Raw genomic sequence first — 14,593 nt, 5'->3', positions numbered from 1 at the left:
AAGTAGCACCAGAAAGAGTGAAGCGGCTGGGCCAAGCCAAAAGGACACTCAGCTGTGGATGTGTCTGGTGGTGAAAAGAAAATCCGATGCTGTAAAGAACAATATTGTTTAAGAACCTGGAATGTCAGATCAATGAATCAAGGTAAGCTGGAGGTGGTCAAACATGAGATGGCAAGATTGAACATTGACATCTTGGGAATCAGCGAACTAAAATGGACAGGCATGGGCGAATTTAATTCAGGTGACCATCATATCTACTACTGTGGGCAAGAATCCCTTAGAAGAAATGGAGTAGCACTCATAGTCAACAAAAGGGTGGGAAAAGCAGTACTGGGGTACAATCTCAAAAACGATAGAATGATCTCAGTACGAATCCAAGGCAAACCATTCAACATCATAGTAATTCAAGTCTATGCCCCAACCACTGAGGCCAAAGAAGCTGAAGTTGATCGGTTCTATGAATACCTACAATACCTTCTAGAACTAACACCAAAAAAAGATGTCTTTTTCATCATAGGGATTGGAATGCCAAAGCAGGAAGACAAGAAATAACCGGGATAACAGGCAAGCATGGCCTCGGTGTACAAAATGAAGCAGGGCAAAGGCTAATAGAGTTTTGCCAAGAGAACACGCTGATCATAGCAAACACTCTTTTCCAACAGCACAAGAGGCGACTCTACACATGGACATCACCAGATGGTCAATATCGAAATCAGATTGATTATGTCATTTGCAGCCAAAGATGGAGGAGCTCTATACAGTCAGTAAAAACAAGACCTGGAGCTGACTGTGGCTCAGATCATGAGCTGCTTCTTGCAAAATTTCGGCTTAAATTGAAGAATGTAGGGAAAACCACTAAACCATTCAGGTATGACCTAAACCATATCCCTTATGAATATACAGTGGAGGTGAGGAATAGATTTAAGGGATTAGACCTGATGGACAGAGTGCCTGAGGAACTATGGATGGAGGTCCGTAACATTGTTCAGGAGGCAGCAACTCAATCCATCCCCAAAAAAAAGAAATGCAAGAAAGCAAAGTGGCTGTCTGAGGAGGCTTTACAAGTAGCTGAGTAAAGAATGGAAGTGAAAAGCAAGGGAGAAAGGGGAAGATATATCCAACTGAATGCAGAGTTCCTGAGAATAGCAAGGAGAGACAAGAAGGCCTTCTTAAATGAACATTGCAAAGAAATCGAGGAAAACAACAGAATGGGAAAGACTAGAGATCTCTTCAAGAAAATTGGAGATCTCAAGGGAACGTTTTGTGCAAAGACGGGCATGATAAAGGACAAAGAAGGCAGGGACCTAACAGAAGCAGATGAGATGAAGAAGAGGTGGAAAGAATACACAGAAGAACTATACAGGAAAGATCTTAATGCCTCCGATAGCCATGATAGTGCGGTCACTGAACTTGAGCCGGACATCCTAGAGAGTGAAGTCAAGTGGGCCTTAGGAAGCATTAGTAACAACAAAGTTAGCGGAGATGACAGTATTCCAGCTGAGCTATTTAAAATCCTAAAAGATGATGCTGTTAAAGTGCTGCACTCAATACGCCAACAAATTTGGTACACTCAACAGTGGCCGCAAGACTGGAAAAGGTCAGTTTACATTCCAATTCCAAAGAAGGGCAACGCCAAAGAGTGTTTAAACTACCGTACAATTGCGCTGATTTCACATGCCAGCAAGCTTATGCTCAAAATCCTACAAGCTAGGCTTCAGCAGTATGCGAACCGAGAACTACCGGAAGTACAAGCTGGGTTTCGAAGAGGCAGAGGAACTAGAGATCAAATCGCCAACATTCGCTGGATCATGGAGAAAGCAAGAGAATTCCAGAAAAATGTCTATTTCTGCTTCACTGACTGCTAAAGCCTTTGATTGTGTGGATCACAACAAACTGTGGCAAATTCTTAAAGTGATGGGAGTACCAGACCACCTTACCTGTCTCCTGAGAAACCTGTACGAGAGTCAAGAAGCAACAGTAAGAACCAGACATGGAACAACCGATTGGTTCAAAATTGGGAAAGGAGTACGACAAGGCTGCATATCGTCGCCCTGCTTATTTAACTTATATGCAGAGTACATCATAAGAAACGCTGGGTTGGATGAATCACAGGTCGGAATTAAGACTGCCGGGAGAATGATCAACAACCTCAGATACGCAGATGATACCACCCTAATGGCAGAAAGCGAAGAGGATCTAAAGAGCCTTTTGTTGAGGGTGAAAGTGGAGAGTGCAAAAGCTGGTTTGAAACTCAACATTAAAAAAATTAAGATCATGGCATCTGGTCCCATCACTTCATGGCATATAGAAGGGGAAGAAATGGAAGCAGTGACAGATTTTATTTTCTTGGGCTCCAAGATCACCGCAGATGGTGACCGTAGCCATGAAATTAAAAGACGCTTGCTACTTGGGAGGAAAGCTATGGCAAACCTAGACAGCATAGTAAGAAGCAGAGACAACACCTTGCCGACAAAGATCCGTCTAATCAAAGCTATGGTTTTCCCAGTAGCAACGTATGGCTGTGAGAGCTGGACTCTTAAGGAAGGCTGAGCGCCGAAGAATCGATGCTTTCAAACTGTGGTGCTGGAGAAGACTCTTACAAGTCCCCTGGACTGCAAGGTCAAATCAGTCAATCCTAAAGGAAATCAACCCTGAGTGCACATTGGAAGGACAGATACTGAAGCTCAAATATTTTGGCCACCTAATGCGAAGAGAAAACTCGCTGGAAAAGACCCTGATGCTGGGAAGGACTGAAGGCAAAAGGAGAAGGGGATGGCAGAGGATGAGATGGCTAGATAGCATCACCGACGCAATGAATATGGACTTGAGCACGCTCCAGGAGAGAGTGCAGGACAGGAAGGCCTGGCGTGCTATGGTCCATGGGGTCACGAAGAGTTGGACACGACTGAACGGCTGAACAACAACAAATGTGGCTTCTGCCAGAGATCAGCTGAATCCTAAAAGGCACCCTAAAAATCTCCCTCTTCTTCAGCGGCCGTCACCATCTGATGTTGGGTATCAGGAGCCACCCTTTTTAATGAAGAAAACTTCTACGGGGCACACGAATAGTTATTTCAGCCAGCCAGCCACGCACGCACATATAGCATATGCTTTTCCCAATTCCTGAAAATATGAAATCCCGCTGTTAACCAGATGTTTCTATCCTTAAGTGAAACACACAAGTTCCTTGAGAGGAGAAAAAAAGAAATAGTGAGGAACAAAAGGTTTTCTACTTACAAAGCTGAAGATAAGTGGTGTACTAGGTAAAAAGAAGTCAAAAGAAGACAGACTAGGCAGATTTACCTAGTAGTCCCTACAGTGTAGGATCCTGTTATCGTACAGCAAAATCCAGTACTCTCACGGTCATACAAGGATGAAAATTACATGCTAGGGATATTTAGGAACATTTATTTAAGAACATTTATATACTGCTTCCCATGGTGTGGCCACATTGCGTTTTCATCTGTTACTGCTGTTGTGAATTGTTACTATATTTATATTGTATGCATTTAAACTTTACTTAGCATTGTTACAGATTCTACCTCTTGTATTTAATTTATACTCACGTGTCTTATAACTGGCAACTGAGTATATGCATTTGATAAAAGTCCATGAAAGCTTATGCCACAAGAAATCTGTTAAGTAATTAAGGTGCCATAAAGTGTTTTAATATAGTCATTATATCTAAAAAAAAATGTAGAGCTGGAAAAAGAGCAGAAAAGTCCAAAATGACCAGGGGAAGAAGCACTTGCCCTAGGAAGAACAGCTAAAAGTGTTTGGGGGGTTTTAGCTTAGAAAAAAGATAGTTTAAAGGGGTATAAAAGGTTTATAAACGTTATGTACAGTATGGGAAAAGTGGATACATATAAGTTTTTATCCCTGATATTCGAATTCAGGGTCATCCAATTAACTAGATTAGTAGTAAGTAGACTTCCGACAGACAAAAAATAATTCTCATAACCTTATGGAATTCACTGCCATAAGATGTGATGGCCCCTAGCTTAAATTGCTTTAAAAAGGGATTAAACAAATTCACAGAGGACAAGTTGTTTATGCCTAGTAGTTGTGATGGCTATACGAAACTTCCACACTCAGAGACAGACTGCTTATGAATAGCAGTTGCTGAGAAGCAGCAACTGGGGGAGGACTATCTCTGTTAAGCCCTGCTTTTAGGCTTCTCTGGGAGTCCAAACAGCAGTTTGGGGAACTTTTCGCTTCTTGATAAGTAAAATGCAATGTGGGAGGACAGCTAGATGCTCTCTAGTAGACATTACTCCAGAGCAGAAGCCAAGAATGGAGATGGCTTTTTCTCTCTGCATTTTAAAAAATTCTATAGCCTGGGAAAGACAGCATTCACAGCATATAATGGTCCCAACTGGTCTTCATTTGGCTGGTTGCACTGCCTGAATATGACTTGAGTTACAGCAGATACAAACATTTATGAAGAGTTTTATTTATACACACACACCTCACACTTCATTTTTGCACTTACACTAAGAAAATTATCTTGCAACTTAAAAAAAAGGAATTTGCAGAAGCCAATATGGAAAAACCACCATTTCCTTGGTACCATAGGTAGAGCATGGTAAAAAGTGTAGAAACTAAAGTGTTGGTTTAAGCATGGATTCTAGCAATCAGTGAAATCACTGTATAAACCTCTTCCACATATCTACTCATCATCAAATCTCCATATCATTCTGGTCTGCCACCCCAGGCCTTGGCAAAAAGCCTGCTGGAACTGTTATCCATACTGTGTCACATATGGAGCTGCCTTTGAAGAACTCTTGGAACCTCATAATTGTCCCAGAATCAAACACATCTTGCAGTTCAAAAACAACTTCACTGTCTGCCAAGCCATTTCTGAGCACAATTCAAAAATATTAGTGCTAGCCTGTATGGCTTAGGACCAGGCCATCTCAGGGACTGCCTATTCCCAGATGAACCTGCCCATAGACTGAGATAATCTTTGCTGGATCTTTTACAGGCGGCCCTGCCTTTGGAAGTTAGGTGGGTAACAACTGGAGAATTGATGCCATTGTGGCACCCCCCTCTATAGAAAGCTCTCCTTAGGGAGGCTCACCTGATACGTAAATGTATGCCTGTCCAGCACTAGATGAACATTTTTTTGCCCATGCCTTTAAAATACTGTTTAGAAAGGAAAGTTTCCTCCTGTGCAAGCACCGAGTCATTCCTGACTCCTAGAGGGACGCCGCTTTCGCTGGCGTTTTCATGGCGGACTATAGCATTGTGGTTTGCCATTGCCTTCCCCAGTTGTGGCTACCTTTCCCCCAGCAAACTGGGTACTCATTTTACCGACCTCGGAAGGTTGGAAGGCTGAGTTGACCTGAGCCGTCTACCTGGGACCCAGCTTCCGTTGGGATCGAACTCAGGTCGTGGGGAGAGTTTCGGTTGCAATACTGCCACCTACCACTCTGCGCCACACAAGACTCTACAAAATACTGTTTACATCAGTTTCAATTATGCTACCATATATGTTAACTGCTCTGTGTTCTTCATGTTTTCTTATTGTAATTGCTTTTAATATTATTGTAAGTCACAACAGGAGTGGCAACACTGAAGGGCTGAATATAAATGCCCACATAAATATAGTATGCAAAATAGTATCACTTAAGAGCACAATCCTATGGCCACTAGACAGCGGCTAGACGGCCATAGGATTGATCAGTTCCCATAGGATTGGTCAGAGAACCACCTCCCTGCTCCCTCCCCCGCCACCTTGTAGATGGTGCGGATTGTCTCCCAGGCTCCGTGCTTGTAAAAGCAGTGCAGAGTAGGGCAAAAGGGGAAGTTCCCGGGTGCGGGGAGTGTGGAAGTACTGGCCTGACACTTCTTATGTGTCTAGCCTCCCCAACCCCATGTTCCGATGTCCCTTGGCTAGACAGCTGAAATCTGCAGTATAGCTGCAAAGGCAGGGCAGCTGGAGTGTGGAGGAGAGGATCCCCTCCACGCTCTTCCCACCACACACTGGATAAGCAGTTGCCTCCAAGTTTGGAGGAGGCCGCTTATCCCGATAGGATTGCTCCCTTAATTTGCCTATTTTATTCAGGACTTTGATACAAGATATAGTATCCAAGCCTGCCCACATGCCAGCGGGACCCATTGCTTCCATAACAGGGAGCCATTGGCTCTAAAATCATTCTGAAAGAAATGGAAACACTCATTTACGGAATGGATTAGGTCAGTGGAGCTTGCAGAAGGAAGCTCTGCTGACTTGTCCCAATCTGGAAGCAGCTTGTTTCTGGGGTTAATTTTAGAACTGCTAGCTCCCCATTACACAAGCAGTGGGTCCCGCTTGCGTAACAGATCGAGTAGGAGTACAGTGGCAGTATTGGATACTACCCATAATGCACAGGGCACAGAACATGAAAACCAAAGAATGAGGGAGAGAAATATGATAGTTCTTCAACAGTGACAGAAGACTAGAAATTTTAGTCATCCTTCTAAGTAATATTTCCAGTTTGCAAACTTATCAGAGGTAAAGATCCAATCTACTTTGACATCATGATGTGCTAAATATAGACACACCCTGCTGCTCTGCAATTATTTCAATACAGCCTGTGCAGCACCCCAGTGCAAGCATCACTGAAAGGAAAAGCAATTGCTCTACGTGGAAGTAGTAAATGGAAGATTTCACCCATTCTAACAGAATTTAGAAATACATTCTTTGTGTTTATAGAATGAATTGCAAACACTACCAAAATCAGAGGGCCAAAATCATTTAATGTCTGTCTGCCATTTAGGTTAGGAAGAGAACTGCAGACTCACCATAGAACTTGACTACATGCGTAAGTTTTCAGATAATAGTTCATTACAATTCACTTATTGTAAGTTGTATTTTTCCCTCTCTTGCACAATTGTTTTCCAATATGAAAATAAATCTAAGTGAACTTATCTCAGGAAAATTGTTTTGCTTTATGTGTACACATACACACACACACACACACACACTCAAGCACACAATTTAGGATTAACAAAAGCCCCACACAGTAATTTGCCTTTTGGGAATAATTGCATTATTTGGTATCTTGTCTTGCAGATACTTGCTAAAATTTACCTTAAACCTTCTTCAAAAGCAAGGAACTCTGAAGACCTTGCTGCAACTAGCTTTCATGACCTTCAGAAAATTATCTTTCTTTACAAACTCTTGTCTCTTTCACCTACATCACCCTTCCCCAACCTGGTGCCATCCAGATTACAATTGCCATCACCACCAAAGGTCATTCTGGCTGCAGATGATGAGACTTGTAGTCTAACACATCTGGAGGGTGTCAAGTTGCCAAAGGCTGTCCTACATAGTCTATTCACTTAATAGGAACCTTCTTTTCATAAGCCAGGTAAATTATTACTAGATGAACAAGCATACTGGAACCGGACTGTGACAAATCCTCTGGTTTTTGGTATCGGAAGAATACATTAGAAGTTTATTCAGAAGCTGGCATTCTGCAGTACTGCTTAAAAACCCATTTCCAACTTCAAATTTATCTATTTTCACAATCAGAACATTTGTCTGAAAAGTTTATTTTAAATTTTCTGAACACTTAAAGCAGCATTGCTTTAGATATTACACAAGTGTTCAGAGAAAACTAAACAAAAATTAAACTGTTATAAATTACAAGTTTTTGCTTTTGAAAGAGCGTCAATAAACAGAAAACATGACACACACACACATTGCAAGGAAATCCCCAACATTTCATGCAATAGCAGGCAAGATGTAAAAAGCCACCTAAATTCACACATTTGTACAATGAATCATCAGAAAAAGTATTCTTTAGTAAATCTGTACATCCAAATACATTTGGGAGCTACATCTAAGTTACATCATTTAATGCTTTATACACTTGTTACCCCTTTTAAATCATCAGGTAAACACTCCAAACTGGGGGTGGGAGCAGGTGGCTGAGTTAGGAGAAAAGAAATAAATCATTGTAGACATTCATTTTTTTTTATCGAGACCTCCAAGTGTTCAATAAAAACAGAATGCATCATCTTCATTTAACATCTTTGTTTGCTAACTGTACAAAAATTGCAGTGCAGAGAATTCCACCTTTGTACTTAGTTTCTTTGGATGGATCTCAGATATAGCTGGATATTCCTTTAAACAATGAACAAATGGAAAGCTGGTCCTATTAAACTGATATTGCATGCAAATATTTGCTTTTTTAAACAAATGCATGTATATTTTATAATAGGTGATATTGCAAATTATTCTGGTAGCACCCAGTGTTTCTTTACTCTGTCAAATAACACTAAAACTGGAGGGAAAAAATCTTTCCAGAACAGTATTTTAAGTACCAGTAACTAATCAGAAAAGTTTTAGGAGCCACGTGTTTCACTTTCCTTTTTAATCGAATGGAACAAATGCTTAAATACAGTTTGTCCTCTTCACTGAAGAGAGCTAGTCTATTTCATCTTTATGAGCTAGTTTTTTGGGGAAGATTAGCATGTACTGTGGTCATGCCTACAGGATACAATCCAAGCATTTGCTGAGAACAGTTGGAGGAAGTCAGTAAGAACCTAGGATCAATGAAAACAGATGTTGCTTTAAATGATCCACAAGAGAAAGACCCACAGAGTGCCCAGAGTTAAACACACGATTTTCTTCTTGCGCTTTTTGGTGTGCAAGTTTATATACTCTGTTCCCATCCCACCCACCCCAAAATGTTAACTCTTCCAGAGTCCAGTTTCCTTAATCAATTTTCACATTGGTGTAGATTTTTCTAACAAAGGCACTTGTTCCCATATAGCCAATAGCTCCTGCAAAGACAAGACAAACATACAGATTAGATTCACTAAAGTTTAATAAGATAATGTTTGCAAGAGATCCAGTGTTTGCCTAGGCCAAGGGACCTTGTGTGGCCTATGCTAAGCACCTGTGAAAATACTTATGGCTGAAAGCAAAGGGGACAATTTGGGATCTTGCTACCCAAGCAGGAATGACTTACTTCCCGTAACAACAGATTGAGAAACGTCTCAACCTGCAGAAGTCATGCTGGGTAAAATAAAATAAAAAAATCTGAAGAATAACGCAGCAGGAATGGTTCCAAAAATTATCCTCTTTGAATTGCTTACTGTGGTACTCTTAACCAAGAGGACTACACAATATGTTCTTACAGCACCCCAACTTATGGGGAGCTCCAGAATTGTGGAGGCCAGGAGGAAGATAAACAGTGAGATAAGTAGTTTGCAGGGAACAGAGTCCTCTGGAGGCATGTTAACATCCTACCCAGGATGTTAACATGCTGGGACCTGAGCTTGACATAGATCCTCTAGCAAAATAGACTAACTCTTCTCTCTTGGAGTTAAGATGAATGGCAACAAGGTTAAGGAGCTGCTGAAGAAGCTGAGTGGGAGAGGGAGAAGCAGCAGATTACTCTGAAGACTGAATGAGATGCCGATTAAGCTACTGGCTAACTGGACTAGGGCCAAGACAACTGAATAAGGGGATGTGCCTAATGAGCCCAGCCACAGCCAGTGTAAGGGACAAGTCTGGAGAAAGGGATTCAAGTTGTGGCATGAAAAAAAAGTGTCTGCCACCAACAGAAAGGCGGTGGGGAAACAAAAACAACTGGAGGAGCTGTTTCACTCACTCTGAGCTGTCTTTGAGGCAACTACAGTCCCTGGGACACAGCTTCAAAGCTGAACCCAAAGGAACTTCTTATCCCTCATGCACTATCTTAGCCTCTCTCTAGTGGGCTGTGAGAGAGATGCAGCAGTTAAGTTTTGCCCAACTAGCCCTCCTTGCATGTGAAATTGTGAGCATCAGTCCCTGGTAGGTTCGATGCACTGAAGTCATCCAACTGTCTTTTAAGAAAGAAAACCCAATTTGAAGCTCAGCTGGAGACCAGACTTGTCCTGCATGCTTCTCTAGACTAGAGAAAAGGCAACCCAGAATTGGGAGGAAATGGGTGGTCTGTTTCATACTGCCAAGCAACAAGTAAGAAGAAACCACTAATTCCTGTTGTACTCATTAAAACATTGCTGTACATAGGAGCATTCCTATATAAAGACATTCACAATTGATGCAGATCTATAAATCTCTTACATCAGTTTATATCTATTGAAATTAATAATCATTTTAAGATATCTAAATTGATTTATAGCTCATGATAACAGTTACTGATGTGACAGAAATCAAACTTCAACCCAGAGTTCAGGAAGACTACTAAGAACACATTTTTGCAAGGACATAACAAACAAAGGGCACAATCACACATCTTAGCAATCGCCCATTTTCACCCATCTAGCTGGGGCTCTGTGGAGCAGGAGGGAAGGAGGCTAGGGAGGCTGGAGCATTCTTCGTAAGCTGGCCTCCCCAGTCCCCTCCCCTCCCCTCCCTGCCCACAGAACTGCCCCCTTTCTGTCCTCTCCAAGGTTGCTTTTGCGACTTTGAGAGAGGCAGCTGATGTGGTTCTCTCTGTGCTGGCTGCGAGGAGGAGTGGGCAGGGAGGTCAGACTGCTGGGAGTGGGGAGCTCAGACGCTGTCTAGGGGCCATAGGATTGCTCTCCCCATTGCTTAAAAATGAAGTTTAAAATGGTATGATCTGACTAGCTGAAGGTTTTGAATACATTCTGAACTTACCACACATTATTCCCAGGGCTGTGCTAAATACTGCCATATAACCAAAGTAAAACGATGTCTGAAATAAACCATACATCCTGGAAAAAAAGCAAAAAGACAGACAGGTTTTTATAGTGTTTCCCAACTTGCCAATAATTAGATTATTTTCTCAATGAAGTTTTAATTTCGTTATTTTAATAGGGAAAATACAAGATGTCAAAAGCTACGTACTTTGTCTTGAAAAAGTAGTAATAAAAGGAATACATGTAAACATAGATAGCAGTTGAAGCAGCAGACAGAAAACTCGTCCATTGCCTGAAAAACACATACAAATCTCTCAAATAGAAAACAGTTTTACAATAGTACAAGACAATCCATGAGAAAGAAGAACCACAGCAGAAAATCATGGAGAGAGCAATCCTATGCCCCCTAGACAGTGTCTGGGGGACACAGGATTCTTCCATTTCCTGGCTACGAGATCAAAGACAGGATTCCGACCTTGTAGCCAGGAAACTGCACTCCCTGCCCCTGCCCCTCCCCCTTGTAGCCAGCACAGAGGAAACGGCGCCGGCTACCTCTCCGTGCTTGGTAAATGGAGTGCAGAGACAGGGGAAAGGGGGAGTTCCTGGGGGCGACGAATGGAGGCGACCAGGGTGGCTGGCTTATACTTTTTCTTATTGCCTCCCCAGCCTCCTTCCCTCCCCCTCGCCTCCACTAGACAGGTGATTTTGCCTGTCTAGCCTAAATGCAGTGTGGGAAACACAAGGCGCCTCCCTCTCTGCATAGGATACTCATAAGCCTCTGAGTTTAGGGGGTTACAAGTACCCAGGGCCAGCCCATAGGATTGTGCGCTAAATTTTAATAGACTATTGCCTGAAAAAAACTGACATGCTGCAGCTTACTTTATATTATTTTACAAATAACGTAGTACTTTATACTGTTTTAACCCATGGATGTGTTCTTGTGGAACTAACATTTTCTTGTTCTGTCTCTTTCACACCTGAAAGGGCAAAATTATTTGAGGTATCTTTAATATTTTTAGAGCAAACCTATGGCCGCTAGACAGCGGCTAGACGGCCATAGGATATGCTGTTTTCCGGGAACTGACCTTGGAGCCTGTACTCCGAGGTTGGTTCCCGGAAAACCAACCTCCCCGCAATTCCGCGCTGTCTTGGAGGCAGCGTGGAACAGCCCCGTCCTCCACACTCGCAAGAGGAGCGTGGAGGGGCCGGAAAGGGGTGTGGCTGGGGGTGTTCTGGGGCAGGGAGATCGTAGCTGCCTGTACGACACATCCACTATGTTGTACAGCAGCCTCCTTCCCTGCTCTGTGCTCCTGCAGCTATAGCAGAAAAAGCAGGACAGGAGAAGCACAAATGAACGATCCCTGCTTTGGATAGGTGGTCGCCTCTGAGTTTGGAGGTGGCCGCCTATCTAGATAGGATTGTTCCCTTAATAATTTTAATGTTGGGAGACTCATCACTTCAATTGGTAAATATTTTTACCTAGCCCTTTGTTGGTTAAGATTGGATAGTAAATTAAAAAACATACTTACCACCTATAGTCCTCTGCATTCAGCAGAAAGTACGTACACACAATTGTCACACACACAGTCACAATGCAAAGGATAACCAGCACTAACATCATGAAACCATAGACGTAATAGATTTTGTAAGCCCAGAAGGAGGTGAAGATAAAATACCTAAAGATAAAGGAAGTATTATTATTGTACTGACCTTTAATTAAATTAGTCTGAAAAGTTTATTATTGGTAAACTGCTTGCAAACTTTTCTAGATAACAGACTCACATTTCAATGAAAATGGATCCAAATGGGAGAATCCCACCCAAGCAAACAATAACAGCTGGTTCCATAAACCTGAAAAGAAATTAGAATTAATCCATCTCATTTGACTAAAACCAATGGAACAAGTCACTTTACAGAGGGTTCTTACAGAACTCACTGAAATCTACAGGTGGTCATTGTTGACTTAAAGACACATTTGTGGGAAGGCCTAAAAGGTCTTTGAATGCTTCAGTAAACCTCCAACTGTGGCAGTCCCAATTCTGTCAGCATCTGTCTAAAATGAATTTATATGTTTTATTTCATTTCATCTCTATACCGCCCGATAGCCAAAGATCTCTGGGCTGTTCACGAAAATTCCAGAATTCCAGAAGTGTTCATGTGTTTTGTAAGTGATCAGTGCTCTGCATTAGAGCACCTGTTACCTGCAATCCACTCATGCAGGATATCAATTACTGCTAGGCCAAAAATGTGATGGAAGCTCAAATGCTCCACAATAATTCACATTGCACCCCACCTGTTTTCCATGCCACTGTCTCTACTGATGTGCATTTGGAAGTGTCTTTCATTGCAGCAAAAAGGCAAAAGACGAACTAGGTTTATGGACAGTCTGCTTCAACAGGCACATGAATACAAAGAAATGCCATTTGTACTTTACCATTTTTTCTCTGGGATTGGACGAGGAACAGCGTTGACTCGACAAGGAAAGTTGGGTTGCCCCGAAAGATTCCGTCCAAGTATTGTGCCAACAAGGTTCAAGGGAAGAATAACAAAGAAGCAGATGCAGCATACGGCCACCTGTAAACTCATAGTCACACAAGAAGAAAGGATATGAAATGCATCCAATATTAAGCGCAAGCATCCAATAATGCCAGTGTTATTTCTAGCGACATCTAAGCTATTAGACACTTAACTCCAAGCAGAAATTAGAACCAAAAAAAGAGAAGCGGCGTAAGAAGAAAACTCTGTCAAAAACAGGCATCTGTGATAATACTAACCCTCATCTAAAGAGGCAGTTGCCCTCCCATTATGCTCTCCCCACCACTCTCCAGTGCAGGTTGAGGAACTCGAATGGCAAGACCCATGGGCCTATGTGCTCTCAGGGCCCAAATCACCCCAGAAGAGGATAATAGAGGATAAAAAATAGTGTTTAGCACTCAACCGCCAAAAGCTGGTGCTGTCTAACTATCCCAAACCTATGGGCTTTCTCACACAAATTGAGCACAAACTTCAGCTTAAAAAAATCCTGGATGTGATTCTCCTGGGAAAGTTTACCACAGACAACATACTACAAGTGGGATATTTACATTATAATCATGTTTCCACATGTGCTGTGGTTACCTTTAGTGGGTGGGATAAAGCCAGCCTAGTGCTTGAGTGCAGCTAATATATCACCCAGTAGCAGTGATATATTAACATCAAGATTCTTTGTGAATTTAGCACACACACACCCAGGCCATAGTGGCTCGTCCCACCTCACGCACAAACAACAGCTTAGTTAGGGTGGATAGTTATCTGGACAACCTAATAGAGCTCAATTCTGTTGAAGAGGCCGCCCCTTCCCAACAAGCCTTGGAGTTATAAAATCAGGTGGAGGACATTTATACTGGGCCCCAAGCCGAAAGACTACCCTCGGTTAGCAAGACAGTTTTGCTTAAAGAGGAGAGAATGCTACTAGACTCTTTCTGTGCTCTACCTCTAGCAGCACAAAATGAAATTATGGCAAGATTTGAATTTCTCAAGTATCATTAAGTTCACAGACAGAGGGTAGGGGTTCCACTACCCTTCAGTGTGGTGGCCCCCTTCCTGTGGAATTCCCTGAATTTGGAGGTCAGGCAGGCGCCAATGTTGTGTTTCTTCCAGCGCCTCCTGAAAACATCATTATTTCAAGAGGTCTTCCTTGCGTGACCAGCTGCGGTTTATTAAATTCAACCCTTTTGGAATTTGTCTTTTAAATTTTTTTTAACTGTTTTAACCTGGTGTTTTATTCTTTTACCTTTGTTGTTCACCACTCTGAAACCTTCTGATGTGGAGCAATATATAAATATTGTAAATAAATAAATAATAAACATATTGGCAAGGATTACTGGGTGGTAGAGGATTCTGCTTTAATACAACAAGATGTCAACTTGAACAATTTGGAGGATGTAGAGAGAATGATCTGTGAATTCCCTGGAAGTAAGATTTGCAATTCTCAATGCCAGGTTATTGCAGA

General features: G+C 42.1%; 1 protein-coding gene and 1 long non-coding RNA gene across 7 annotated transcripts in view; one reads left to right on the top strand and one right to left on the bottom strand.

Annotated features, from left to right (window-relative positions):
• LOC146350526 (uncharacterized) overlaps positions 1-14,593 on the top strand; it is a 201,994-nt gene that overhangs the window by 88,599 nt on the left and 98,802 nt on the right. The gene's annotated exons all lie outside the window — the stretch shown is intronic.
• TM9SF3 (transmembrane 9 superfamily member 3) overlaps positions 8,214-14,593 on the bottom strand; it is a 77,339-nt gene continuing 70,959 nt past the window's right edge. Inside the window, exons 10-15 of one of the 2 annotated variants that reach the window (XM_084841382.1) lie at positions 13,037-13,176; positions 12,385-12,453; positions 12,132-12,278; positions 10,811-10,894; positions 10,601-10,677; positions 8,214-8,775 (exon numbers count right to left, since the gene is read on the bottom strand). In XM_084841382.1, coding sequence (XP_084697508.1) covers positions 8,708-8,775; positions 10,601-10,677; positions 10,811-10,894; positions 12,132-12,278; positions 12,385-12,453; positions 13,037-13,176 — 585 coding nt within the window. In that variant the 3' untranslated portion in view covers positions 8,214-8,707. The remainder of the gene's footprint in view (positions 8,776-10,600; positions 10,678-10,810; positions 10,895-12,131; positions 12,279-12,384; positions 12,454-13,036; positions 13,177-14,593) is intronic. The other variant, XM_084841383.1, reaches the window with a different exon arrangement.

This window comes from Heloderma suspectum, chromosome 3 (genome assembly GCF_057233095.1).
Source record: "Heloderma suspectum isolate Gila_16-S chromosome 3, 16-S_ref, whole genome shotgun sequence".
NCBI classification, from domain to species: domain Eukaryota; kingdom Metazoa; phylum Chordata; class Lepidosauria; order Squamata; family Helodermatidae; genus Heloderma; species Heloderma suspectum.
This window is presented reverse-complemented; position numbering and strand designations above follow the sequence as displayed.